Source organism: Spodoptera frugiperda, chromosome 27 (assembly GCF_023101765.2).
Source record: "Spodoptera frugiperda isolate SF20-4 chromosome 27, AGI-APGP_CSIRO_Sfru_2.0, whole genome shotgun sequence".
In the NCBI taxonomy this organism is placed as follows: Eukaryota; Metazoa; Arthropoda; class Insecta; order Lepidoptera; family Noctuidae; genus Spodoptera; species Spodoptera frugiperda.
The window spans coordinates 13,920,483-13,946,145 of record NC_064238.1 but is presented as its reverse complement, the minus strand read 5'-3'; the positions used below and the strand labels follow the sequence as shown (position 1 = coordinate 13,946,145).

The 25,663-nt window shown below is 50.7% G+C and overlaps 2 protein-coding genes across 2 annotated transcripts in view; one reads left to right on the top strand and one right to left on the bottom strand.

Annotated features, from left to right (window-relative positions):
- The first annotated feature begins 744 nt into the window (after positions 1 to 744).
- Positions 745 to 6,416, top strand: LOC126912583 (keratin-associated protein 9-3-like). Its single transcript, XM_050705271.1, has 2 exons — positions 745 to 1,913; positions 5,983 to 6,416. The coding sequence occupies exons 1-2, from the start codon at positions 1,311 to 1,313 to the stop codon at positions 6,043 to 6,045; spliced, it is 666 nt and encodes a 221-aa protein (XP_050561228.1). The 5' UTR covers positions 745 to 1,310; the 3' UTR covers positions 6,046 to 6,416.
- A 1,544-nt stretch (positions 6,417 to 7,960) lies between these two features.
- LOC118263745 (fat-like cadherin-related tumor suppressor homolog) overlaps positions 7,961 to 25,663 on the bottom strand; it is a 61,449-nt gene continuing 43,746 nt past the window's right edge. Inside the window, 13 exon segments of the mRNA XM_035575909.2 lie at positions 7,961 to 9,397; positions 9,477 to 9,593; positions 9,739 to 10,080; positions 10,662 to 11,129; positions 11,242 to 11,854; positions 13,264 to 13,915; positions 13,917 to 15,700; positions 15,781 to 16,002; positions 16,072 to 16,241; positions 16,325 to 16,876; positions 16,948 to 17,106; positions 24,570 to 24,890; positions 24,972 to 25,428. Coding sequence (XP_035431802.2) covers positions 9,264 to 9,397; positions 9,477 to 9,593; positions 9,739 to 10,080; positions 10,662 to 11,129; positions 11,242 to 11,854; positions 13,264 to 13,915; positions 13,917 to 15,700; positions 15,781 to 16,002; positions 16,072 to 16,241; positions 16,325 to 16,876; positions 16,948 to 17,106; positions 24,570 to 24,890; positions 24,972 to 25,428 — 5,991 coding nt within the window. The 3' untranslated portion in view covers positions 7,961 to 9,263.

Sequence of the window (25,663 nt, the reverse complement as noted above, 5' to 3'; positions counted from 1 at the left end):
CAGCGAGTTCAATGTTCCAAAATGCATGGTGTATTTTCTGCCTAAAATAATACTGAAGACTAAAGATACCCTAATCTAAAGAATTGCATAGAGGGTGCGACTCTACGGTTCTGGAATTAAATTTACGTGGACCCTCTGGGCGTGTTGGTGGCACTGAATGTGTTAAGTGTCCATGGACGGCGGCTCGTTTACGGCGACGCTACAACTTAAGAGTAAAAAAATATTTATTTTTCTTCACATACGCATATCAAGTTCGAGTTCATCTAGAGGATTTCAAAATGGTATATCATAATAATATCTATAATTTATATATATATGTCGGAGAACAGTTCGTGAACACACTTAAGACGACCGCTGCCAGCCCCTTTTCCATGAATCACTTCAAAATCAATTGGTTTAGTTTTAAGTTCTCACCAAATTGTAAAGATAGTGTGATCGACACATGTTAAGTACGTAAGACAAAAAACAGTTAAGGGCTGCGACCCTGCAAAGAGTGTGGTTTTTTTAGGGACGCTATAGGACCCAGCCGATACGAGGAAGGGTCAGACACACATTCCTTCATTGGACGCGGTTGCGCGATCACGCTCATCTCTTAGGACAATCCTAATTGTAAACTAGTGTAGTATTAACAACTTTTGTAAAAGCTTACTTTACGTTATTGACTGTTATCATTGCGAATACAATATTGTAATAAACATGGACAAACATTGTAGTTCTCATTACTACCGATTATTACCGCGACACCCCGACTCCGTCATCAGAATTGGGATTACCTCGTTCGAGTGGACGCTGTGATCATGGACGCGAGAAAGTGCGAATGTTGTTGGAGCTGCAAAATTCCCCGACGCTAGTACGCGCTTTCAATAGACTTTGGTGAGCTTTCGTGTAACCAAGAAATCGTTGAGCGGTACGAAGATATTTGGTGTGGACCACGAGGGGACGCTGCCGATCGTGACGCCTGTGCTTCGCGCGCATCATGCGCAGCGTTAGCAGCGCCGGTGACGGCGGGTCCTGCGAGCTGTGGAGCCCGTGTTGCGGGTGTGCGCGGCGTGGGACGCTGTAAGAGCCGATGCGGGCCTCGGATGACAGCAAGCCTGGCTTGCTGGTGAAAGACGTGTGGACGTCAGTACCGCCACAGTCCTTGCCGGAGTTCTACAGCATATTGGTCAGTTCCTTTCATTCTGTTATAGCTCTGGAGCCGACTTTATCCTCAAGAGTTCATTGCAAAAGCGTAAATACTAGAGTAAAATTAGTGACATGGCTTTTGTAATTCTTTCACGAGCTCGTCTGGCGCCGGACTCTACAACTAGATGCGTACGGCGCTTGAGCGGAGGAGCCCGAGCGAGTGGTACCCCGGTGGCCCCGGCTGTGTGCGAGCTGCTGCGGCCCCGGCTGCGTGCGAGCTGCTGCGGCCCCGGCTGCGTACGAGCTGCTGCGGCCCCGGCTGCGTACGAGCTGCTGCGGCCCCGGCTGCGTGCGAGCTGCTGCGGCCCCGGCTGCGTACGAGCTGCTGCGGCCCCGGCTGTGTGCGAGCTGCTGCGGCCCCGGCTGTGTGCGAGCTGCTGCGGCACCGGCTGTGTGCGAGCTGCTGCGGCCCCGGCTGTGTGCGAGCTGCTGCGGCCCCGGCTGTGTGCGAGCTGCTGCGGCCCCGGCTGTGTGCGAGCTGCTGCGGCCCCGGCTGTGTACGAGCTGCTGCGGCCCCGGCTGTGTGCGAGCTGCTGCGGCCCCGGCTGTGTGCGAGCTGCTGCGGCCCCGGCTGTGTGCGAGCTGCTGCGGCCCCGGCTGTGTACGAGCTGTCGATGCGGGCCTCAGACGACAGCAAACCTGATGAGCGCCTGCTGGCAGAGGTGGTGGGCGACGACGTGTGGACGTCGGTACCGTCGCAGTTCTCGCTGGAGTTCTACAACACTTTGGTGCGTTCTTTTCTTTGGTGATTCATGCCCCAAGAGTAAATAATACAGTCAAAATGCAAAGCATTGGTGACAAAAGTTTATAGTACCTACTGTACAAATATCAGCTTTGGTTGAAATTGACGATATTGCTTTTAAAATTCTATTTCATGTTCTTCTTGACAAATACTTACGACGTGGTATTCTGATGGGTTACGACATTATATCTCATGCTCAGGTTATCAACATCTTAATTTCGTTTGACAAGCTGTCTTTTAACAAATCATTGTCAGTAAACGCTATATCGTCTCTACCCTTGTTGCAATAGATTTTAACGAATAGGCTGAAGCAAGAAATATCAACCGGTCGTACAAATACGCGAACGATCTGTTACATCTCTCATTTACTATATCGCTGAGTTGCAATACGAGATTGCTTTGAAGATGAAAAATGCATTCATTTACCTCAATCACCTAATTTTATATCAGCAGTAATTGACTATAAATGCTCTCATACTTTTCTTAAATCAAGTGCAGTTTGTCAGAGTTTAGGCTCAGGGTGCTGATATCCGGGGCGAAACTCCACTGCCGCGCCAGATCAGTGCGTGGCGGGACGAGCTCCGGCGCGATCTCATGGCGGAATGGCAGCAACGACTGTCGCAACCGAGGGCTGGGCTCGCTGTCATTGCAGCGATAAGTCCCCTCTTTGAGGAGTGGCTTGAGAGACGCCACGGCGTCCTCACCTACCGCCTGACGCAGGTGCTTACCGGACATGGAAGTTTCGGTAGGTTCCTGTTTCTGATTGGGCGGGAGGAAACGCCCGGGTGTCATCACTGCGAGGACCGTCCGGAGGACACAGTGGAACATACGGTGGCGCTGTGCCCTGCATGGGCTGAGCACCGCCGTGTCCTCAGGGATGTGGTCGGCGACGGCGACCTCTCGCGTCCGGCATTGGTACAAGCCATGGTGCGGAGCGAGGGGGACTGGGATGCCGTCTCCTCCTTCTGCGAAGCAGTCATGCTAGCTAAGGAGGAGGCGGGGCGCGTGAGAGAACGAACCTCCTCACGCCCCAGCCGTCGCGAGAGACACTCCGGGCGTCGGGGATCGCGCGACGATCTCCGGCCACCGTAAGTGCGGGCCTGCGGACGGCGAGCAAGGGTAGTTCGCCGCCCGACCAGAACCAGACCCGTGCGTGCGGCGCGTTACGTTCCGCGCGCGCCTCAAAGAGCCATCAGACCACCACAGATGGGGCCATTAAGTAGTGACTGGCTGTAATGCATGTGTCAGTATGTAGTCGTAGCTCCGGTTTAGCCGAAGAGTGCGCGATGCGCATCCAACAATGTAGTTACTCAATGATTAAGTAGTGACTGGCTGTAATGCATGTGTCAGTATGTAGTCGTAGCTCCGGTTTACGCCGACGATACGCTAGTGTTAGCGCACGGGAGGTCGCACCAGGCGGCGGCCAACTTAATGGCGAGAGCGGTTGCGACAGTTGTTGACAGGATCCGGCAATTGGGACTCGAGGTGGCGCTCCACAAGTCCGAGGCCATGTGCTTTCATGGCCGCGGGAAAGCGCCACCTCCGGGTGGGTCCCAAATAACGGCAGGAGGAGTTTCCATCGGCATCGAGACGACGATGAAGTATCTAGGACTCGTCCTCGACAGTCGATGGAACTTCGTGGAACACTTCCGACGTTTGGCTCCTAAGTTGGAACGGACGGGGACTGCGCTTAAGCAGCTCCTGCCCAACTTCGGGGGTCCAAATACCTCCTGTCGAAGGATATTCGTGTGGTCCATGGCCCTCCACTGCGCCCTTGTGTGGGCACTGAACCTGATGCGGCGGCCAGCTCGGGCGCTGCTCACGTCTCAGAGGGTCATGGCCATCCGGGTGATTCGTGGATATCGCACGATCTCCGGGGAGGCGGCGAACCTCCTTGCCGGATTACCGCCGTGGGATTTGGAGGCGAAGGTGCTCGCGCGCGTCTTCAGTCTGCGCGCCGACGCGTGTCGCCGGGGCGAAACTCCACTGCCGCGCCAGATCAGTGCGTGGCGGGACGAGCTCCGGCGCGATCTCATGGCGGAATGGCAGCAACGACTGTCGCAACCGAGGGCTGGGCTCGCTGTAATCGCAGCGGTAAGTCCCCTCTTTGAGGAGTGGCTTGAGAGGCGCCACGGCGTCCTCACCTACCGCCTAACGCAGGTGCTTACCGGACATGGGAGTTTTGGTAGGTTCCTGTTCCTTATTGGGCGGGAGGAAACGCCCGGGTGTCATCACTGTGAGGACCGCCCGGAGGACACGGTAGAACATACGGTGGCGGTGTGCCCTGCGTGGGCTGAGCACCGCCAAGTCCTCAGGGATGTGGTCGGCGACGGCGACCTCTCGCGCCCGGCACTGGTTCAGGCCATGGTGCGGAGCGAGAGGGACTGGGATGCCGTCTCCTCCTTCTGCGAAGCAGTCATGCTAGCTAAGGAGGAGGCGGGGCGCGTGAGAGAACAAACCTCCTCACGCCCCAGCCGTCGCGAAAGACACTCCGGGCGTAGGGGATCCCGAGACGATCTCCGGCCACCGTAAGTGCGGGCCTGCGGACGGCGAGCAAGGGTAGCTCACCGCCCGAACAGAACCAGACCCGTGCGTGCGGCGCGTCGCGTTCCGCGCGCGCCTCAAAGAGCCATCAGACCACCACAGATGGGGCCCAGCAGGGCTGATGCCTGATCCGGAGCTGCGGACTACCTAGCGGGTTTACCGGGGCTCCGGCTCGAAAAGCAGGAGAAGGAACGGGGTGGTTTTTAGTCAGTAAGAGTCTGACACTCCCTCTCGCCTCGCCCAAGGCGAGAAAAGTCATTGGATGATTTTCCCCCCCAAAAAAAAAAAAAAAAAGCTCCGGTTTAGCCGAAGAGTGCGCGATGCGCATCTAACAATGTAGTTACTCGATAGTTAAGTTGTGACTGGCTGTAATGCATGTGTCAGTATGTAGTCGTAGCTCCGGTTTAGCCGAAGAGTGCGCGATGCGCATCCAACAATGTAGTTACTCGATGATTAAGTAGTGACTGGCTGTAATGCATGTGTCAGTATGTAGTCGTAGCTCCGGTTTAGCCGAAGAGTGCGCGATGCGCATCCAACAATGTAGTTACTCGATGATTAAGTAGTGACTGGCTGTAATGCATGTGTCAGTATGTAGTCGTAGCTCCGGTTTAGCCGAAGAGTGCGCGATGCGCATCCAACAATGTAGTTACTCGATGATTAAGTAGTGACTGGCTGTAATGCATGTGTCAGTATGTAGTCGTAGCTCCGGTTTAGCCGAAGAGTGCGCGATGCGCATCCAACAATGTAGTTACTCGATGATTAAGTAGTGACTGGCTGTAATGCATGTGTCAGTATGTAGTCGTAGCTCCGGTTTAGCCGAAGAGTGCGCGATGCGCATCCAACAATGTAGTTACTCGATGGTTAAGTGAAAAATCGGTGATGCATGTGTTGGTTTGTAGTCGTAGCTCCGGTTTAGCCGAAGAGTGCGCGATGCGCATCCAACAATGTAGTTACTCGATGATTAAGTAGTGACTGGCTGTAATGCATGTGTCAGTATGTAGTCGTAGCTCCGGTTTAGCCGAAGAGTGCGCGATGCGCATCCAACAATGTAGTTACTCGATGATTAAGTAGTGACTGGCTGTAATGCATGTGTCAGTATGTAGTCGTAGCTCCGGTTTAGCCGAAGAGTGCGCGATGCGCATCCAACAATGTAGTTACTCGATGATTAAGTAGTGACTGGCTGTAATGCATGTGTCAGTATGTAGTCGTAGCTCCGGTTTAGCCGAAGAGTGCGCGATGCGCATTTGACAATGTAGTTACAGCTGGTTAAGTGATATCAACATACGGTCGGCCCACTGGTCATGTGGTGCGACACAATTGAGGTTCTCAAACCAGGTCTCATTATCTTTTGTTATATCTTACAGTAAAATTGTTGAGAATAAAATAAAATCCAAATTAGAGCAGTTTCTGCTTAACAAAATAATAATGTCAAGTTTGAATTCAAAATCTTGCTGTTTCAGTCAGGTATGACCGAGACAAATATCTACTGTGGTGAATGTTTCCACTTGCAGATTGAACACCACGCGAGGACGCGTGATAACGTCAGGATGGCCGTGTCGGAGAACAGTTCGTGAACACACTTAAGACGACCGCTGCCAGCCCCTTTTCCATGAATCACTTCAAAATCAATTGGTTTAGTTTTAAGTTCTCACCAAATTGTAAAGATAGTGTGATCGACACATGTTAAGTACGTAAGACAAAAAACAGTTAAGGGCTGCGACCCTGCAAAGAGTGTGGTTTTTTTAGGGACGCTATAGGACCCAGCCGATACGAGGAAGGGTCAGACACACATTCCTTCATTGGACGCGGTTGCGCGATCACGCTCATCTCTTAGGACAATCCTAATTGTAAACTAGTGTAGTATTAACAACTTTTGTAAAAGCTTACTTTACGTTATTGACTGTTATCATTGCGAATACAATATTGTAATAAACATGGACAAACATTGTAGTTCTCATTACTACCGATTATTACCGCGACGACACTCCGACTCCGTCATATATATTATTAAGGATGGGACCGTTGACATATGTCGGGCATGTCATAGTCCTGGTGAATCCATAAGACATATAATTTCTGGTTGTGGTCGTTTGGCTAATGGTGAATATTTGCATAGACATAATCAGGTGGCCAAGATTATCCACCAGCAACTTGCTTTGCACTACCAACTTGTTGAGTTTGAGGTTCCATACTACAAGTATGCGCCCGACCCAGTTCTCGAAAACGGCCATATCACGTTGTACTGGGATCGATCTATCATCACTGACAGGACTATTGTAGCCAACAAACCTGATATAGTGGTGATAGACCGACAAGCGCGCCGCACGATGATAATCGATATCACCATCCCTCATGACGAGAACCTCGTGAAAGCTGAAAAAGATAAACAAATAAAATATCTTGACTTGGCTCACGAGGTTGTCGACACGTGGAATGTGGATTCGGCTATCGTTGTGCCGATAGTCGTGTCGGCCAACGGTTTAATACCCAACAGCCTCGACAACCACCTTAGAAGGCTGGGGTTGGGCGGATGGATCAAGGGCCTGATGCAGAAGGCAGTACTCCTCGAAACGGCACGTATTGTGAGGAGGTTTCTGTCTTTGGAGCCCTAACCACCGGTAGTTTGGACCATGCTCCCGCTACTGGTCGGCTCCTATTTTTATATTTTTAAATGTTATTTTGTTTTTTATTTTTATAAGTAATGTTTAAAAATATAATTTTAGAGTGTTTTAAATAAATATATGGAAATTAAATCTATAATTTAAAAAATAACTAAGAAATATAAGTACTTCTTTATTATCTCTGTGAACGAAACACACGAGACAGATTACGAGATCATTGATATTGATAATTTTGTATGTATGCACTAAAAAGTGATAACAAGTCTAATTAATTCAAACTAAAAATATGAAAATAAAATTAAGAACCTGACTACAAAATTTAAAAATAACAAGTTTATTATTATATTTTACAATATTACTTTTTAAAGTACAAAATATTTATAATATTTAGATTGGTTCTTTAAGCAATTAAACAAATATGTGATTCATCTAAAACATAAAAGAGCTTTATTTGTAAAATATAATAATTATTTTCCAGCAAAACATAACTAAAGAAATGGTTTCTTACCTAAAACATAAAAGAGAATCAACAATATAATGTTCATGCTTCCCTTGCCCTGAATCAACTTAAATTATTTAATTCTTTCTTAAAATATAAAAAACGGAGATAATGTTTGCTGTCATTGTCAAAGTCCGTATCAAAGAGTATAATAAGTATAGGTCAGTATAGATGACAATCTATGATTTCATATTTATTGGAACAATAAGCACATTTACAAAAAATATGTTCGTTGACAGCCGCATTAGTATTGTAATGAACTCTTTGATGGTGACAAAACCATAGAAATATTTAGGTTAACCATGGAAGGGTTAGGACAGTATCCGGAGCCGGGGGTGGCAGGAGTCAGTACAAAATAAAACGATTGAGTTAGTTGTTTCAGTTAGTCTTTATTGGTCGTGTCAAAATTTACACAACGATTGAATAATTTATTTTTATTTTATAAACATTTCTTTATAAAAAAAAGATACAGATGGCCAGCAGCGAGCGGGCGCCAGCGGGCGCCAGCTGCAGCCGCGGGCGCCCGCCGCCGGGCACGGCGCCCGTCACAGACAGTAGCGCCGCGTCTCTCTTTGTACATATAAAAATAGATCCCTTACTTAACACTAGTCTAGGAGGAGAACGCATCAGCTACTCATTTTAAATGCACAGTTTTAAAGTATGATATGAAACTACGATTGGAGCACCATTTCATTAATATATTCCCGCGACCGGGCGCCACGTGTCGCCACAGCCTCGCCGTCCACACTCGCACGTCCTCACGTACCAATATGTGTCCCTATCTAACGCGCCGATACAATTTGTATAAAATGAAGAGCCGGTGGTAGATCCGGTAGTAACCAAACAGTAGCAGGTTCGCTACAGTACAGTACATAGTCGGGCCGCACTGATCGCGTCAGTCGCGGTCTGTGGAACTGTCGAGTATTGGAGAGTCGCCGGCAGCGCGCGGCGTAGTATCTCGGCTCAAACATCGCGGAAAAGGAAGAGAAATATGTATACTTCTTACTATTATAAACATAATATTTACAATATCACCTATCTAGTTCGTATTTATATGCTAATACCTGTGCTAATACTATATACAAGTCTTATACCTCCTTTGTCCACACCTCTTGAGGAAAAAAACAACACACGAATCAGACTATAAATATATACAATTTACATTCATCATATTCACAGACATTCTTTCATATATCGGTTCAACGGACGACTTATTATGGATAAGTTATTATTTCTGGAATGATTACTGAATGATTACATTAATAAATGCAAAATACAAAAAATCTGAACATGAAACTAAAGTGTCCTGTGTAGCAATCGCAAAATCCAACGAGATTGGTTGTAAAACAGTTTCACACGAGTAGGTTAAAAATCACAACCAACTTTTACCCATGAGTGATGTCATTCAACACGAGTCGCATCGAATCTATTCTCGAGCATCCATACTTCGGCAAAAGTGTCACTTACAAGTATCAACTTTAATATTTTACAATAGTCGTAAGTCGGCATTCACACAGCTACAGTCGACAGAAGCGTTCATATCGCAGGCGAGCGTCGCGGAGGCGGGCTAGAGCCCGCGCGCGGGGCCCAGCGCCGGGGCCCAGGACCGCGCGGGGCCCAGGGCCAGGTCCCGGGGCCCCGCAGGAGGCGGCTCGTGGGCCGCGCGCCGCCGTCACACGTCCGTGTGTCGCGGCGCGCCCAGCGCGGGCTCCGTCTCCGCGTCGGACTCTTCGATCTCGCACAGGTTCGCCGACAGCTCGCTGCCCGAGCCGTCGTCGTCGCCGCCCAGCAGGGAGTTCCGCTCCTCTGTAACACAGCCAGCGTGAGCGGGGCGAGGAGGGGGGGAGGGCGCGGAGGCGGGGGCGCTCGTCTATACACTACATACCTAGCATAGTGATAAGGCTAGCCGCATCGGGCTCGCGCAGCGTGCGCGCGCGCAGCTGTTCGGAGTCACTGGCGGCGCGCGCGCAGTAATCGTCGGTGTGTAGTAGATAGGAAGAAGCTGCAAGAACAGAACTTCGTTTTATTTAAACAGGACGACCAGTGTCCACTTCGCCGAGCGAATTATTTAGAGATACATGCATATAATAGGCCTGCAAGAATCGAACTTCCAATACGCTATGCAAGATGAAGTAAATGGGCAGTACCGTCGGTGAGGCGCGGCGCGTCCATGTCGTCGGGCGCCGAGTCGGTGTCGGGGCGCGGGCGGCGCGCGCGGCGGCGGGGCGCGGGGGACGCGGCGGGCGAGGCGGGGGACGCGGCCGACGACGAGTCGGGGCGCTCGGAGCCCGCCACCTCGCTGATGCCGGGCAGCGCGCCCCCGCCGCCGCACCAGTCCGAGCAGTCCCAGTGGTAGCCGCCCAGCAGGTGCGGCTCGGGCGCGGCGCCTACCGCGCCCCCGCCCCCGCCCCCGCCCCCGCCGGCGCCCACGACGCGCCGCACGCAGCCCGGGGATCGCGCGCGTATCCTGCTCTTGCATCCTTTGAGATCTGAAAATTAGTAAAGTCTAAATAACTGATTGATCGGATTCGGTGTTCGGAGCAGTAACGGAATCATAGCGCGATCAAAATTTATAATAAAAATAATATTATTATTTAAAGTTGACAGGGCGCTCGATAGATGGCGGTAAAATCGAGATAGATCGCGCTATGATTCCGTTACCTCAAATTAGTTAGGTTCGGCGGCAATTTGACGTCTGTCGAGTACAAACAAAACTCTTAGCGGGAAAATGTGAAACAATAAAGTGAATGCAGTAATAGTAGTGTTTGTAGTTGTGATATTATATCCCTCCGAAGCCGACCTTCTAAGTTCTGTTCGTACGGTAAACCCTAGTGCCAGTGACAGACATTTCAAAAGTACCTATTTATGGATTAAAGGAAAGAAATGCTCTGACTTTGATTTCAGGGCCTACAAACCTCACTAATATATTATTATTATGCAGATGGATGGAGGCAGTGTATAAACTTGAAGTTTAAAATAAAGTGTGGGAGCCAGTTTCATTGTAACCACTGTAACCATGTTTTGGTCGTTACCAGTGTTGAGGTTGACATAGTGCGAGTGTGCGGATTACCGTTATATATCTTGTTGTCGACGAAGGTGTGGAGGTGCATCTGTTCGGACCAGGGCTTGCGGTCGCCGACGTCGATGTTGAGGTTGCGGCGGTAGTCGGGCGGGATGCCCTCCAGCTCGTCGCCGGCCGAGCCGTAGCTGCGCAGCGTGTCCACGTTGTTGAGCGGGGGCGGCTCCGCGCACGACGCGGGCCGCTCGCGCCGCACCGCCTCCAGGTTGGACAGCTTGGAGCGCGGCGCCAGCTTGTCGCCCCCGCACGCCAGCGGCGCCGCCGGCCGCGCGCGCCGCCGCAGCAGCAGCGGCAGCGCCGCCAGCGCCGCCAGCAGCAGCAGCAGCGCGGCGCCGGCGCCCAGCGGCCAGCGCGCCTGCAGCGCCCAGCGCCACGCGGCGCCCAGCGCGTGCGCCGGGCCCGTGCCCGCGCCGCCCGCCACCACGGCGTCCGAGTACAGCGGGTTGCCGCAGTTCATGCCTGCACACGCCGGGCGTCATTCGAACCATACGCATCGTGCGCGTCATTTGTATTTACGTGCATCTACGTAATTCGAGTCGACAGCCGAGCGCCGGTCTGCCGCGATACGTACCGGTTTTATCGGGAGGACAGAGGCAGCGGAAGGAGCCGGGCTCGTTGACGCAGGTGGCGCCGTTGAGGCAGGGCTCGCCCGCGCACTCGTCCACGTCGTACTGGCAGCGCGGGCCGTAGTACCCGCGGCAGCGACACGACGGGCCCCAGTCGCCCTCCTCGCAGGCCCCGCCGTGCGCGCATACCCCGGCGGCGCACCAGCGGCCCCGCTCGCAGCGCGCGCCGCCCAGCCCGGCCGCGCACAGGCAGCGGTAGCCGCCGCCGGGCTCGGCCGCGCACGAGCCGCCGTGCAGGCACGGCTGCGAGGCGCACGGGTCGCCGTCCAGCTCGCAGCGGCGGCCCGAGAAGCGCGCGTGGCACGTGCAGGCGTAGCCCTCGTCGGGCTCGGCGGCCTCCAGCAGGTCGGCCAGGTCCCGGCAGGTGCCGCCGTTGAGGCAGGGGTAGGAGGCGCACGGCGTGGGCGGCGCTAGCGCGGGGCAGACGGCGCCGACGCGCACGCGCACGCGGCGCACGAGCTGCGCGCGCCCGTCGCTGGAGCTCTCGCCCTCCTCCAGCGGCAGCAGCGCGCCGCCCAGCTTCACGTCCGATATACAGCCGTGGAACCCGTACGTCACCTGGCGTACACATACTTCGAATTATTCAAATACACAAGTCGAAATGGGTACCAATCACGGATAGGTTAGCTGAAATTTTTTTTAATGGGTTCCATGGATGTAGTGCGCCCCTTTAACATTTAAATTTATTTATTCAAAATTCGAATAGCGATTACCGAAATACATCAACCTACAAAGTTTCAACTATGTAAGCCTAACAGTTTCGGAAATAAATGGCTATGACATACGGACGGACAGACAGACAGACAGCCATGACGAATCTATAAGGGTTCCGTGTTTTGCCATTTGGCTACGAAACCCTAAAAATTAAGATATTAATAGGGCGCTTACTCTTGAAATCAATGGCAATTTAAATTCAATGAAAACTCAAAAATTATTTGGAATAGGGGCAACCATTTCTTAAATAGAATTGCATCGGTTGGAGCTTCGTCAGGTTTTAGTGGCGGAATGGCGGGAGAGGCTTCAACGCCCTACCGCTGGCTTCAACGTCATCGAGGCAGTCCGGCCAGTACTCGATGACTGGCTCGGGAGGAGGCACGGTTCCCTGTCGTTTCATGCGACGCAGGTGCTCTCGGGGCATGGATGTTTTGGGAAGTTTCTGTGTCGCATAGGCAGGGAGCCGGACGCTCGGTGCCATCACTGCGTCCATTGTGAGGAGGATACGGCGCAGCATACACTCGTGGAGTGTGTGGCTTGGGACGGGCCGCGTCGTGTCCTCAAATCGGAGGTCCAAAAAATGGTCGGCAGTGCAGAGTCGTGGGATGCAGTGGTGTCCTTCTGCGAAGATGTCATGTCGCAGAAGGAGGCTGCGGAGAGGGAAAGGGAAGTCACAACTTCTGTACCTTCCCGCAGTAGGCGCACCGGGCGTCGAAGGAGAGCAGAAATTGCTCTCTTTCGACCCCCATAAATGGGTCCGGGGACGGTGGACTTGGGGAAGTCCCCGTTATCCCGTTCTAAAGGACCCGAGATGGTGGCGCGTGTTGTGTCCACGCGCGCCTCCGAGATGTAGCACAGAGGAGGTCAACACCTCACTCTTCTGTGCATCTTGAGGTGGGGCCTGGCAAGGCAGGCCGCCACGAGTTCGGGGGCCGAGGAAGAATTTCGTTTCCCGCACCCTCGTACCCACGTGTGAGACGGGACACCGGGGTGGGTTTTAGTCAGTAAGAGTCTGACAGTCCCTTTCGTCCTCCCCTGGCGAGAGGGCTCCATGAGGATTTCCCACCTTGGGGTCAAAAAAAAAAAAAAAAAAAAAGGGGGGCAACCATTTCTTCATTTCTCAGGTGGCGTAAATGTAGAAAGAGGTTTTGTCTAATCACTGCAACTGTCAAATATTGAACGTCCGATGGTATTACACTAGCTAATTCCCTGTTGGACGAAGAACGAGAGCGTCCAGTAAGTGCAACACTGACTTGTTCCGCTGCGAAAGCGTGGGCGTGTCTGGTGAGCTCGGCGCCCAGCAAGAGGCGGTCGGGGCGCACGTCCAGCACGGCGGCCGGCGCCGGCGTCTCGGCCAGCGCGCTGCGCCGGTCCACCGTCAGCCGCATGCTGGCGCCGCGCCGCTCCAGGCGCGCCTCGTGCCACAGCCCGTCCGCCACCGGCACGGCCGCGCGCACCGCCGCCGGCCCCGCGCCCAGCTCCATGCGGAACTGCAGGTAGCCCTCCGCCACCTCCAGCGCCGCGTAGTCCACGCGCCCCGCCGCGTACAGTAGCGTGCCGCGCTCGCGCCGCGTGCGGAACCGCAGCGACAGCGCCAGCTCGTCGTCCGGCAGCCGCGCGCCCTGCAGCGCGCCGCGCTCCAGCCGGTACTGCAGGTAGCCGTCGCCCTGCAGCGCCGCCACGCCGCGGCAGTCCCCGCAGGCGGGCGGCGCGCGGTCGCAGCGCTCGCCGCCGTAGCCGGGCGCGCAGGCGCAGCGCGCCACGAGGCGGTGCGGCGGCGCCACGAGCGCGAACACCTCGGCGGCGGTGGCGCGCGGCGCGGCGCGCAGCTCCACGCGCTCGGCGCAGGCGCCGTGCACGCAGCCCCCGCAGGCGGCGCGCAGCAGCTCCTCCACGACGAGGCGCGCGCTCCTCCAGGCGCTCCAGGTGCGCGTGCAGGCGGCGGCGCAGCGCGTCGGCCGGCAGGAAGGCGGCGGCGGCGCGCACGGCGAAGGCCACGTCGAGGTCCTGCGCCACCTGGCGGCGCGCGCGCCCGGCGTCGTCCGCCGCGTCGCCGGACGGCTGCACGCTCACTATGACGACGTCGCCGGGCTCGCAGTCGGTCGCCTCGGCGACCGCCCGGATGAAGCCTTTGCGATGGCTCAGAATGAAGTCTCGATCGGTCACTTCGCGGAAACGAACGACGATCGCCTGCGCGAGCATCTCGTCCGAAATCAATATGACGGTAACTTTGACGATAGCGTAACCGAGGAATTTCCCATCGTCGACGGTAACGTTGAGTCTATATTCTCCCACGTCGAGCCGGGGCGCCGCCTTCAATGTGCCGTCCGACGGATCGATTTCGAACAGATCTGTCGGAGGATAAGGTGCGCCGTCGACTGGAGCGATTGCGTATGTGAGAGTATCGTAAACGTCTCGATCTGAAGCGTATACTCTTCCAATAATACCACCTGGGAACTCGTCCAAGTAAGAGTTGACGACGACCTCGAGCGGCGTCACCACAGGCGGGTACTGCGATTCTTCTATGACCCTGATGTACACCCACGCGTCAGAATAAAGAGGTGGCGTGCCGTTGTCAAACACGCGGATTTGTAACACATATCTGTCTTTAATGCGGTGATTGAAGCGTGTCGCTGATCGCAAGTATCCATCTTGTTCAAGACGGAAAGCTCCCATTTCGTTGCCGGATTGAAAATCAAAAGTATAAGGAGCCGCATTCGGGGGTGCATCGGCGTCTTCTACGACGAATTTTAAGATCGTGTGTCCCAGCGGCCGGTCTTCCTGCACCACGGCACTGTAGTTGGATTGTGCGAACAGGGGCGGGTTGTCGTTCGCATCGACCACTTCGATGTTGACCAGCGCCGTGGCCTCGAGCGCGGGCAGGCCGTGGTCCCGCGCGTGGACCTCCAGCACGTACGCGGGCGCCGTCTCGCGGTCCAGCGGCGCCGCCAGCGACACGTAGCCCGTGTCGGCGTCGATGGAGAACCGCGCGTCGCGGTCGCCGCGCGCGATGGAGTACGACACGCGCGCGTTGGCGCCCGCGTCGGCGTCGTCGGCCACCACCTGCAGCACGCGCGCGCCCACGGCGGCGTCCTCGCGCACGCGCGCGCCGTACTGCGCCTGCGAGAACTGCGGCGCGTTGTCGTTGCCGTCCGCCACCGTGATGTTGAGCGTGGCCAGGTCGCTGAGCGGGGGCGTGCCGCCGTCCACGGCCTGCACCGTGAGCAGGTAGTGCTGGCGGCGCTCGTAGTCCAGCGGCCGCGCCACGCTGAGCACGCCGGACGCGCGGTCCACGGCGAAGTCGTCGCGGTCGTCGCCGCCCACGAGCGAGTAGTACACGTCCGCGTTGACGCCGGCGTCGCGCGACGTGGCGCGCACGCGCAGCACCTCGGTGCCGGGCGCGTCCAGCTCGGGCACGGTGGCGCGGTACTGGTGGAACTCGAACTCGGGCGGGTTGTCGTTGACGTCGGCCACGGTGAGGCGCAGCGTGGCCGTGGCGGAGCGCGGCGGGCGGCCGGCGTCCTGCGCGCGCACCAGTACGCGGTGCTCGGCCTGCGTCTCGCGGTCCAGCGCCGCGCGCAGCGTCACGATGCCGCTGTCGGCCGCCAGCTCGAATACCTCGCTCGTTTCTTCCACGAAAGAATAGCGCACTAGACGATTTTCACCGAGGTCAGCGTCGGTCGCGTGCACCTGCAATATTATAAAAAATAGCTCAAACGGCGTTCGGATCACCAGCTAGAACGTCACACGTAAGAAAGGTGAGATATAACCTTGGCCACGAGAGTCCCGATGTCGGCGTCCTCCGGCAGCGTGACGCTGTAGGTGGGCGTGGAGAAGCGCGGCGCGTTGTCGTTGACGTCGTCGAGCGCCACGCGCAGCTCGGAGCTGCACTCCCAGTCGGGCCGCTCGCGGTCCTGCGCATGCGCGCGCAGCTGGTACTCGGCGCGCTGCTCGCGGTCCAGGCGCGCCGCCACGCGCACCTCGCCCGACTCCTGCAACACGCGCGGGTCAGGGCCGGCTCGGGCCGACGGGCCGGGTCCGGCTCCGGTCGTATTACTCACCTTGTCGATGAGGAAGTGGTGGGCCGCTTCCCCTGTGAGGTAGTAGCGTAGCCGGGCGTCACTCGGTTCGTCGGCGTCGCCGGTCTCCAAAGTCATCACTCGAGTGCCGTTCGCTGCGTCTTCAGGTAAGCGAGCGTAGTACCGATGACGTAGACAGTACGGTGGATTGTCTGATGGTATACATTGTCAGAATGAGTTTTGAGAAGTTCAATTCGCGCGATGTCAATGATGCAGTACCGGCGCGGAGACTGACCGTTAACGTCGATGACGTCGATGTGCACGCGCGTGTGCGCCGTGAACTTGCCGTCGGTGGCGGCCACGCGCAGGTCGTAGCGCGGCTCCAGCTCGCGGTCCAGGCCGCGCGCCACGTACAGCTCGCCCGACGCGCGCAGCTGGAAGCGGGCGCGCGGGTCGCCGCCGGCCACGAAGAAGGCCAGCGGCGCGCCGGCCGCGTCCGCGTCGTCCACGGCCAGGCGCAGCACCACGGTGCCGGGCGCCGCGTCCTCGCGCACGGCGGCGGCGTGGGCGGGCGCGGCGAAGGCGGGCGGGCAGTCGTTGTAGTCCAGCAGGCGCAGCACCAGCGTGCCGCGCGCCACGCGGCGCGGGGAGCCGGCGTCGGCCGCCAGCAGCGCCAGGCGGTGCTCGGGCCGCGCCTCGCGGTCCAGCGGCGCCAGCGTGCTCACCCAGCCGGTGTACGGGTCCACGGCGAACAGCGCGCCGTCGGCGACGTCGCCGTCCTCGCCCTCGTTGGCGAGCGAGTAACGAACCTCGCCGTTCGTCCCGGCGTCCGGATCGTCCGCCATCACTACAAGGTAAGTACACTTTAGTCGACTCTTGTCTCGACTCGTGTGGATAGCTCGATATGAGTGTGCTTACGTTGCACGATACTGGTGTGTGGAGGAGTGTTCTCTGCGATATGGACGACGTAGGGCTGCGAATGGAACGACGGCGCGTGTTCATTGACGTCGAGCACGTGCAGGCGTGTCTGCACCATGACGGCGGGCGCTGGACTGCCGGACCCCTCCGCGATGATACCTAGACAGATTAAATATAATACCTAAGTTAGTTTAATTTCTTTGTGATATGTGTGTAGTATGTACACAAAGCAACATAGTTTGGTATACAGACGACACATTGACAGAACTATCGTTATACAATATACATGTGTGGGTAATCTATACTAATATTATAAAGCTGAAGAGTTTGTTTGTTTGTTTGAACGCGCTAATCTCCGGAACTACTGGTCTGATCTATGTATACTAACATTATAATGTATACTAATATTATAAAGCTGAAGAGTTTGTTTGTTTGAACGCGCTAATCTCCGGAACTACTGGTCTGATTCGAATAATTCTTTTTGTGTTGGATAGTGCATTTATCGAGGAAGGCTATAGGCTATAAAACATCACGCTATGACCAATAGGAGCCAAGCAGAGCGGCTGAAACCGCGCGGAAGTAGCTAGTTTTATAATAATGTGCATAAAACTAGTTTCATCACGCATACACTTATACTAAATATCATTTATAGGGCGAGTCATAGGATTTTTACGACCTTACTATTTTTTACTAATTCATGTTATATTTCTCTCAGTAGTAGTCACTCAGTTAAGTTTTGCAAAAATACTCTCAGGTGTAAGGTGTGTAAACGCCGCCATCATTCTTTGATACACCCTTTGGGTGTTTTAAAGAAATTGATGTTGGGAAGAGCAGAACGGCTGCTCTAGAGGGAACCTCATCGGTCAATGAGGTAGGCGGGTCCGTACCAGCCGATAATAAACCACTGGGCTCATGTCTTTTGACAGGTGATAAGCAAACGGTGCTTTTAACCACAGCCTTGTTAAAGGCTGAGTCGAGACATGGGAAATACCAGGCGGTTCGGGCGTTACTAAACCAGGGATCACAGGGATCCTTTATATCGGAATTTTTCATTCCATTAAAAAATGTAGTATACGGTTTGGGTGGGGATAAAGGTGCTACGTCGACAGATAAAGTATACGTAGTTGTCAGGATCGATCCAAATATAAATCCAAATTTAAAACTTAGAGTAACTGGCTATGTTTTAAAATCAGTTACTGCGCTTATCCCGGCGGTTAGAGTCACCAGGGTTCAGGGGTTAGACGTGCGCGACAGCGAGTTGGCTGATCCCGAATATTTTAGGCCGAATAACATCGACATGTTATTGGGAGCAGAAGTGTATAGTCAGGTTATTCGGCACGGGTTGAAGAAAAATGTAAGCAGGACACTTTTGGCGCAGAACACTGCTCTGGGATGGATTTTGTCTGGGACGGTTGACGTAGGTACTAATCCTGTATCTAATATTACAGTTATGCATTGTAGGGTCCAAAACCATATATTCAGAAAGTCCTATTTGCCAGGAATGTTGTAACATGCAATAGGTATCTATATATTATGTGTTTTAAGGTAATTTAGAAGCATTTTATCATATTTTGTTATTGGTTTTTACCCGACTGCGCCAGAAGGAGGGTTATGTTTTTCGAGATCAAGATCAAGCGATCTGAGAATATCCAATTTGAGAACAAATTTCCGTGTCTGACGACAGTTATTTTGCAAATGATGATGTAATTTTTCAGTTAGCAGACGTGGAGTATTATGCCCGGTTTACATTATTCCAGTCCAGCGATCCAGTCCAGTACTGGATTGCTTACTGGACTGGATCTGTTACGTCTACATTATTCCAGTTATTTAGAAGCCGTTGAAGTGTGAACACTACAGTGACAATTATTTTAAAGAAGAGATCAGTTTCGAAAATGTTTTAAACGTGCTCAATCACTCTTGCTACAAGAAGTTATTAATGAGGTTGATAAGGAACTAAAAAAAGGGAGGGATTTGGGTGAGAAATTGGATCAGCGAAAGAGATCAAAAAGGAGGGTCAGTAATGCTTTTGCAACAACTGAAGGTAGAAGATCCCAATGAATATAGTCTGGCACTGAGAATGACAGCAGAAAACTTTGAAGAACTGTTATCATTAGTTTCTATTAATATCCAACGTAAGAATACGTTGTTCAGAGATGCTATACCCGCAAAAATAAAATTAGAAGTCACTCTTTCTTTTTTATCTACTAGAGATAGTTACATAAGCCTCAGTCGTATGTTTCGATTGCCAAAACCAACTATTTCAAAAATTATACCAGAAGTCTGTCAAGAAATGAAAAGGTCATTAAAAGACCAAGAAATCTCTGTATATAGAGACAAACTTTATAGTTTCGTCTTCAGATAACTTCTTCACCATTGTTAAATCCTTTTTCTTCGCAAAAAAGTCCGCAAAAACAACCAACACGTGTGTACTTCGTCAGCACTGGAATGGCACTGGATTGGCCGTCTACATTATTCCAGTTGTACTGGATTGATCGCACTGGACCGAAAAGTAGACCGCGAATCCAGTTACTGGACTGGAATGCTTACTGGATTCAGTTCCTTCCAGTGCCGGTTTACATTTTTCCAGTAAGCAATCCAGTACTGGACTGGATCGCTGGACTGGAATAATGTAAACCGGGCATTAATCATGTAAAAAACTTCTGTATAATAAACAATCACGAAGCGTGGTTTCTTCTTTGATAGCTGTCTTACCCCCAGACGCTCTCGACAAAATTGTTTGTTGCAATAGATGTGCTACCAAATTGTTAAAAAATCAGTGCCCATCGAATTCATTTTGGAATAACATGACTGTTTCTCCTGTGCCGCCAGAACTGGACTGTCTCTCTGAGATGGAGGTACGACTCATATCTCGGTAAAGTCATTCATAAAAAAACCGGCCAAGTGCGAGTTGGACTCGCCCATGAAGGGTTCCGTAACAGCAAGTAGATGACATAAATATAAAAATTGTAAAATAACTTGGTTTTACAGCATATATTTTATTCAGTTTTCTCACTCTCTTATTTTAAAAGTTAGAGGGGGGGGGGGACCCTCATTTTTCCACTTTGGAAGCGTCTAACTTTCAAACGATTGATTTTGACAAAAAATGGTTTTAGGAACCTTAATGTCTTTTTTAAAGACCTATCTATAGACACCCATCACGGATATGTTAGCTGAAAAATTTTTTTTTTTTTTAATCAGTTCCATGTGTCGAGTGCCCCCCTTTAATTTTTTAATTTATTGTTTTTTTTTTTATTAAAATTCGAATAGCGGTTACCGAAATACATCATCCTACAAAGTTTCAACTATGTAGGCCCAACAGTGTCGGAAATAAATGGCTGTGACATACGGACGGACAGACAGACAGACATGACGAATCTATAAGGGTTCCGATTTTTGCCATTTGGCTACGGAACCCTAAAAACTGTCCGCTTAAGCGGCCGTTACGGGCAACAAGGTCTTAAAGGACAGACAATCCACTTTGCTCAGCAAGTAGAGGAAGTAATAGCAGATTCCGATAAATGCTGCTTGCAAATTATCAAGCAGTAATTTTTTTGATTTGAAAAAATAAATTAAAGATTATTTTTTATTTGTATAGAAGCGTTATTTCAAAATTGTAAGTGTACATATGTGGGCACTATGTTTGAAACAACCCGCTATTTTATTTTCTTTTCTTTACAAATTGGTTTTATTGTCCCATAGTTTTGATGTCGTATTGTCGTTACATTGTACCTACATATATATACAATAGGTAACTGATCAAATAATGTATCAGAGATATTGTAAAAAAATTTTTTTAAAAAGAGTAACGGTGGAGTTTCTTGCTCGTTCTTCTCCATTCGAAGCAACACTTTGGAACGAGCGCCTAGCTTCACTGACAGACAGACTGACGGACAATTCAATTTGACGTTTCAAAAGTGCCTTATTTAGGATTAATTGAAATAAATGCTTTGACTTTGACTTTGAGCATTGTAACAGAAAATCTTAATCTTAACAGTAGAAGGTTTTCAGTAGATATTGAGAAAATTAAGAGGGCTTTACATTGGCTTATGCGTAATAATAATTTGTATTCTAATGTGCAGATTAATTCAAATATAACAAATGAACAACTGCAGTCAAGAATCAAGGAAGTTATAGTTACTTTACAAAATAAAGCTCGTGTAAGAATCGAGCGACAAATTCATTTAAAACCATTGGGAAATGCAAAATACATCTTCCATGGGTGTTTTCATCAGGGCAGCGAACAATTTGATGAAAGTTCTCGTAATCGTCAATGTACTGCGCCTTCAATAGCCTATTCCTGTATACAAGCGTTGGAAACGTGGGCTTCTTCAGATGTGGATCGCGTTTAATAAAACGGCCAATAGGCCGGAAATACATACTTTAATCAGTGTATGTCACGAATAGTAGTAAAGACTCCATTTTTAAATACAGATGAACTTTTACCATCACTTTCAATAGCTCGTGCAGAATTTACTCTTAATATTTAAGCTGATATTGTTATTAGAGTGGTTAATTCCAGTGTACCATCTAATGTACTCGAAGGATACTTTTCTACTTTATCATCAGGGGTTGAATTCTTTTTTACATGTCACGAAAAAGGAATTATAACATGTCAAACAAATATTGCTGTAGCAATAATGAAATTGGATGATGCGTATTATTTATTTGATTCGCATGGAAGAGGGCCCAGAGGACACGTTGCACGTAGCAGAGGCACTGGGATATTAATGATATTCCCAGACCAAGCACGTTATTTCAACATCTTGTAGTAGTACTCGGTCAAGTAAAGGGACACCGAGAGATGCAGTTTAATATTTCAGCTGTAAATGCATGTTTAAATGAACAACCAGTATACTCAGAAATATCATTGCGAAATGAGCAGGACAATTAGAAAATCTCAATTGCAGAGAACAAGATATCAGTAATATGATGGACGAAGGAAATAATTTCGTTACTACAACTCTTATACCTATTGACATTAATAACCAGACTTGACAGAAGATGTTTCCAATATTAACGCGGAAGAAAGATATATTTCTATATACGAGTTGAAACAGAAAACTGCACCACCTATAAATATTTTCAGAGAACAGAGAGCAGAAGAACTGGCATGGGTAAAGTTGTTCCCAAATGGTCACAATGGACTTCGAGAAGAAAGACCACTTCCTATAACACCACTTGATTACTATCAAACGCGTGTTATGAGCAGCGACAAAAGATTCCAAAATAATGAGTACTTATTTTATGCTCTGTCTGTTGTTGAGTTATGCAAAGCGCAACAAAATGTATCAGTATGCGCGCTTACGCTAAGACGGAACAACAGATATCATACAAAATGTTCATCTGGTAATGCGTAATATTCGCTGTACGTCTGCTTATTGGCACAAATCATACACAGATCTTCTCGCAATGGTGAAAAATTTGGGCAAAATCATTGATTTTTGTGGCGGGTAGAATTTCAGCTAAGAGGAAGTCCACATATTCATATGGTTATATGGTGCGCTGACATGCCGCCGTTTGATACTACAGAAGGAAGCGGTTACTGGAGCAGGTAGTAACCTGCGAGGTACCAGACACAGACGACGATCCTGAACTGCACGATTTAGTTGTCCAATTACAATCACATAGACATACACAAAGTTGCTACAAAAATAACCAAAGTATTTGCAGATTCGACTTTCCCGATATCAGATAAAACTGAAGTCCTAGATGACGACCAAGCAACCAGAAATGGCAAATTGGTTCTTTAACCTTTTGAACGCCAATGGCATGAATAGATGTCATGCGCAAGCGTGCCCTGTGCGCCACCGACATCTATAGATGCCAAGAAACAGATCACAGAAAAAAACAAAATAAACACATTCGATAACATTTTGGAATCCCTAATATTTTCAGGGTTATTTCGTTGAATTTTTATTTTAATTTTAATTTTAATTTTCGTTTCTTGGCGTGGAGGGCACAGCGAAGCGTTTATGCTCTGGCGGTCAAAAGGTTAAGCAAATAACAACAAAACAAAAAGAGAATCACCAATTAAATGTTCATGCTTCCTTGGCTGTACTTTGACCTGAATTAACTTAAATTATTTAATTATTTCTTCATAATATAAAAAACGGAGACAATCTGGGAAGTCAGTCATACTTCGAACACGTTACTTTACATTAGCCACAGATCCAGAGGCGCAATACTATTCCTTGATATTAACTCATATTCCAGAAGAAGAATTGTTAGATGGATTCGACGCAGCTAGAGCGCCTTTTTGGGCTAAAAAAATCAACTGCGTCCACTACAAGTAGATGCGGAAACTATGATGAGATTTGAGTGCTGTTATATCGCTAAATTTGAACCAGGGACAGTTGTTCCAAAAAATATCCGCAAAGTTATTAAACGTAACAATTTCTGACCAATTACTGATTTTTGTTACCGGAGGGGCTGGCACTGGTAAAACATTTACTTTAAAAGTCATGACCGAACAGATTAGAAGGTTAAGTCACACTGAAATCGGAAAAACTGTAACTGTCACTGTTCCAACAGGTGTGTACTGCTCTGTACTGTGAAACTACTTTTGTGGACATACTAAACAATTTACGCGTAGGAGAACTGACAATGGACCAACTTGAAATCCTAGACGGTTGTAGGATCATTGGATGAGATTTTTTTTTGAGGGGGCATACCCCCTCAAAAAAAAAAACGGTTGTAGGATTCCACTTACAGGGTTATTTGCTGATGGAGAAGCCTTGAGAATTTCTCCTACTACAAGACAAGTTGATTCATATAACTTGGCAATGTCTGCTGAGTTAGATAAAAAATCAAAACTGTATGAAGTACATGCTGTGGACATCTCTTTAGAAGCAAAAGCATATGGGCAATGCCCACGCAAAGAATTTGTATCTGGTGATCCAAACAAGACAGACGGGATTCTCAAAACAAGAAAGTGATCGTAAAATTGAAGCAGTCGGGACCCATTCTAAATATGAAGACTTTGTGAGGGCACATACGGTGGGCTTTCTATATATGTTCATAATACATATTATGTATTATAAAGAAACGCAATCGGGTTTTTTAATTAAAATGTATGTTGGTTGTTTATATTTATATGGGTTGTTGGATTTTGTTACTATATACATATCGATACCGCCAAGGACGTATTACGTTGTCATCGGGGATAAAGCACATATGGCATGGTGGGCGGTACAATGTTTTAAGGACATTTAGTAAATATGTCCTTGGTGGGCGGTATGTTCGGAGCAGTAACGGAATCATAGCGCGATCAAAATTTATATAAAAAAATATATTATTATTTAAAGATGTCAGGGCGCTCGTTAGATGGAGTTTAGATCGAGATAGATTGCGCTTTACGCTATGGTTTCGTTACCTCAAATTGGTTAGGTTCGGCGTCAATCTGATGTCCGTTGAATACAAGCAACGCAGGAAAATGTGATAACAATATAAAGTGAGTGAAAGTATCTAGTGGGGTTAAGTTTGTAGTTTTCCAAATTCTTTAGAATTTTATTTATTAAATTAAAATTCAAGATTTTCTTGTTCACAGTGCTCGTTAACAATAAATACTATAAGAAATAAACCTTATCGCGACAAAGGAGTAGAATTGTTAGTGATCAGTGTACCTATGATATGTTCGGGCGCAGTCTCCCGGTCCAGCTGGCCGGCCAGCACCAGGCGCCCCGACTCGTCGATGGCGAACAGGTCCCGCGGCCACAGCGCGGGCGCCAACCGGTAGCGCGGCGCCGGGGCGCCAGGCTCGGGCGCCCGCAGCTCCGCCACCAGCGTGCCGGGCGCCGCGTCCTCGCGCAGGAACAGGTCGGCCGGGGGCGCCAGCACGCGCGGCGCCTCGTCGTTGGGGCCCAGCACGAACACCGACACCGGCGCCTCGCCCGCCAGCCCGCCGCCGTCGCGCGCGCGCACCCACACCTGCACGCTGCGGGACGCTGGAAGGCACACTCTTATTAATTTCAGTTCCACAATGATGAGTACGTGATCGAACAGTCGCGTAGAACAGTGCGACCCACCGAAGGGCGTGGCGTCGCGCGCGAAGGAGAGCGCGCCGGTGTGCGCGTCCACGGCGAAGAGGCCGGCGGTGTCGGCGCGGGCGTCGCCCTCGTACACGGAGTAGTGCAGGCGCGCGTGCTCGCCCGCGTCGGCGTCGCGCGCCGCCAGCGTGAGGAAGGGCAGGCGCGGCGCGCGGTCGCAGCGCACGGCGGCGCGGTACTCGCGCAGCGGGAACTCGGGCGCGTTGTCGTTGACGTCGGCCACGCGCACGCGCACCACGGTGTGGCGCACGAGCCCGCCGCCGTCGCTGGCGGTGACGGGCACCTCCCAGTCGGCGCGCGCCTCGCGGTCGAGCGCCACGCGCGTGCTGAGCGCGCCGCTGCTGGCGTCTATCGCGAACGTCTCTCGCAGCCGAGCCGACGGGATCGAATATGTCACGGTGCCGTATTCTCCGGGATCGTCGTCGTATGCTTTTACCTACGAAAGTAATGACGGCTCGAAGTTTTACACTCATTTGCATTATTATAAAAAAATAAATTGCCAATAGGGTAATTGACACATTTTTTTCAAAGTAGGTATGAGCTCTTTACAGACTTCAATAAAGGAGAAGGTAAACTCTATGTTCGAATTAGTGTTGTAACGAATATTCGCATTCAGTTTCAAATAAACTATAACTACAAACATACAAAAATATTTAGTGTATAATATGCGA

Excerpts from the sequence above, each read along its gene's own strand:
- LOC126912583 (XM_050705271.1), top strand. The coding sequence starts at position 1,311 with ATGCGTACGGCGCTTGAGCGGAGGAGCCCGAGCGAGTGGTACCCCGGT. Across the intron at positions 1,914-5,982 it reads TGGAGTTCTACAACACTTTG|ATTGAACACCACGCGAGGAC; the intron begins GTGCGTTCTTTT and ends TTCCACTTGCAG.